Source organism: Apis dorsata, unplaced genomic scaffold (assembly GCF_000469605.1).
Source record: "Apis dorsata unplaced genomic scaffold, Apis dorsata 1.3 scaffold_352, whole genome shotgun sequence".
Lineage (NCBI taxonomy): Eukaryota > Metazoa > Arthropoda > Insecta > Hymenoptera > Apidae > Apis > Apis dorsata.
The window spans coordinates 35,042-38,312 of record NW_006263618.1 but is presented as its reverse complement, the minus strand read 5'-3'; the positions used below and the strand labels follow the sequence as shown (position 1 = coordinate 38,312).

The following is a 3,271-nucleotide window of genomic DNA, read 5'->3' as shown; positions in this document are numbered from 1 at the left end:
ACAGCGCGCGCGAGAGCGAGAGAGAGAGGCGAGGCGAGGCAGAGCGCGCGCAAGGGGGACTCTCACTTTCACGCGGTGAACTGCGGGTGAACGTCCGGGAATTGGGTCAGAGTGTCCCCCACCTCGTCGAGCCAGAGGCAATGTGCCGAGGCTCTATGCTCTCTGTGCTAGAAAGAGCCAGTCCACAGCCAAGCCTCGATACAAACGGTCGCTTCTTTTTCCCCCGCCGAAAACTCGCGTCCAGAGTCTCGCATGGTATCGTACAGTTACGAGCAGTTACGCTCGATTCGCTGGTGAGTTTGGTGGTTCGAGAAGCACCGTGAGTTTGTTCAACCGAAACGATACGTCTTGGTGGACGTTCCGAGTGTGATACGCGAATCTATCGTATACCCGGACTTATTGGACTTGCTCGGCGTAACGCGCGTAATTCTACGTGAACGCGTAAGAGGAAGAGGAGTAGGAAGAGTAGGAGAGAGATCAGTGCGCGTGCAAGGCACGCGATCGCCTTTAGGAGGGACCGTGTAAAACCGCGAGATAACACAACGACCGGGACCGGGTGAATTAATGGGGTGCTTGTGCGAATGTGACCTGGCCACCCCCCGCACGGGGACCAATTGCTCGTCGGGGTCCTCATCGGACAGTGACGGTCAGACTGACGAGGGTTTCGTTGGTGATTCGCAGGGATTCTTCCGGCGCAGCATTCAACAGAAGATTCAGTATCGGCCCTGCACCAAGAATCAACAGTGCAGCATCCTGCGCATCAACAGGAACCGCTGCCAATATTGCCGCCTCAAGAAGTGCATCGCTGTCGGGATGAGTCGTGATGGTGAGTCCATTTTTTATTATCTTGATTAAAGATAAATCCCCCGCGTTTCAACTACGCGTAAGTTGCGAATATATTTACAGTGACAGAATTCTTTCTCAATTCGTACGATTAATGTTGACAAATATCGCGATGGCGATAGGAATACAAACGGACGACGACGCAATCGAGAAACGAATTCTGTTGAATGTACGAATCTAGTGATCGCGTAACGCGCACATTTGTACCGAAAAGTAGTTTCTAAAATCTAGAGTGGAGGGTCGTTGACCGTTTGCGTAANGGAGGGTCGTTGACCGTTTGCGTAACCCCGCTCCCCGCGACACAGCACAAGTGTCGCAATGGGCGAAAGTGGCCAGTTGGCCGTTTGAGAAAGCAGCCGCAATTATATATCCCCCTCGTGGTCCCTTTCGCGATGAGTTTGCTTTCTTTTCGAAACATCCATATCCATGATCCCGATCAGCCCGATGACCTCTTTTTCCCGCCGTGCAGATCGACGCTAGTAGATTCGACCGACGACGCGCAGACCTATCCGAGGTCAACGACCCGGGAGCATCGGTGGCCCGCCACGGATGCAACTACTACTGCCGTCTGATCTATAAACGTCCCTATCTCCTTTGGAGATCGAACTCGACCGAAATATTCGGCCGCCAGCTTCTCGAACCTTCTCTTTAGAGTTAACCGGTACGGAATCATATTCTTCTCGTATTTACATCAACAAGTTACTTTCGACATTCCTGTAACCGTTAAGTATCTTTTTATTCTTTTTATTCCAACGATCGAGAGTTGATCAACGCGTGCGTATCTAGTCCAAGTTTTATTCGGACAAAGAGAGTCAAAGTTTGAGAAGCAAGTCCCTCCGCTGATAGCAGCGTGGATCGTGGCGCGGGGTCAATAGTCGGGCATTGCTCGGCTTGCATGCGACTCCACGTCTATAGAAAGAGTACCGCTACTCGCCGCTACGTACCCGGTGACCCTTCCACCTCCTTCCACGCCTCCCACTTCTTCGCCAGCGCGTACACTATCTCGATCATCTCCCGCCTTCCCCTACCACGCATTGCCCGATCTCCTTGTCCAAGCTTCCCCCCCACCCAGCGACCCGCACCGACAACGCGCCGTCGCGTGGCGCTACGCTCCATGCGGAGACCTCGCGAACTTCGTCCCCTTCGCGATCGTTTTTCTCCCCCACCACCGTCACGCGTCAACTTCCCCTCCATCCTTTCCCCTCATCGCGACTCACAGCTACCTGGCACTCGGGCGCATGTTCGCCTCGGACAGTCCCGCCAAACCGACATGACTGGATTCGACCGCCTCGCAATTTGCGACTGGATACGCGCGAGGAACCTGCTCCAGCGATTGCGCTCGATTTTCCCGTCGCTCGGCCAGTGGTTCGACTCGAGAGTCCCGCGTTAATTGACGTGATTAGGGGTTAATTAGGATTCTTTGACGAGGTACATGACACATGGTTACCAGCGATCAATGATATTCGCTAGGGGAAGAATACAGTTAGACGTTCGCGAATGATCTCTCTTCGGGACGGAATACCGTCATGATGTTCGAGCCGATGTCTGTGCACGCACGGATCGGCAGCTGTCTAGCGGTGGAACTCGTACGTGACTCGAACGGCACGCTTTATGAATAGTGATCACGATGACCTCGTGGTCGCCGGAACCGGCGAACTCCGAACGTTTCGAGGATATATTCGATTCGTTCGTCTTGGAACGAATTCGAGCCACGCCGATGTAAACACAGATGCGATAAACCTCAGTTACATCTAGCAGTAACAGTTAGCAGAAAAGGATGTGATCATCCGAAAACTACGAAAGAAAGATCGATCGTCCGTGAACGGGATAAGTCCAACGACGGCAGCTGGTGACAGGGCAAATAGCCAGCGAGCCGAGGGGTTGTCCAAGGTCGTCGAGGGTAGCTTACCCCCAGCAAAGGAAATTCGCATCTGCGCACACGAGAAAGAATCTCTCCGCTCTGACAACGGATCCTCTCTTCCTCTCTCCCTCTCTATCTCATTCTGTCTCGATTAGAATCCGTTCTTCGTCGCGTGTTCACGCACGAAAGGGGAAGAAAGGAAGAAAGAAGGATACGCAAGAGATCGGTGTGCACAGGTATACATACACACACATACGCGCGCACTCACACGCTCGGAGCATACACATACGCAAACAAGATAGTCACGTACACCCTCTCCTTTTAGTGTGCTGCGCTGGCCGCTACGTCGCCGCGTACATTCGCTCAGCTATATAGTATATATGGGTCGGCGCTACGCCTCGTGCGGCTGTCGCTGAAACCAAGTTCAAGGCCAAAGGCTCGGCAAAGGCCACAATCGTGGCCGGTGGTGGGAGTCGTTGATGGCTGAATAAGTGGAGGGGCTGTTGAACGCAACCCGCGGAACATCACTCAGTCGGCTGTGATGCTGTCTCGCGTTTGCACGCGTTC

The 3,271-nt window shown here is 53.4% G+C and overlaps 1 protein-coding gene across 1 annotated transcript in view; it reads left to right on the top strand.

The window, feature by feature from the left end:
* LOC102671275 (nuclear hormone receptor E75) overlaps positions 1 to 3,271 on the top strand; it is a 16,256-nt gene that overhangs the window by 8,719 nt on the left and 4,266 nt on the right. The window contains exon 3 of the mRNA XM_031511822.1: positions 682 to 826. Within this exon, the coding sequence (XP_031367682.1) occupies positions 682 to 826 (145 nt within the window). The remainder of the gene's footprint in view (positions 1 to 681; positions 827 to 3,271) is intronic.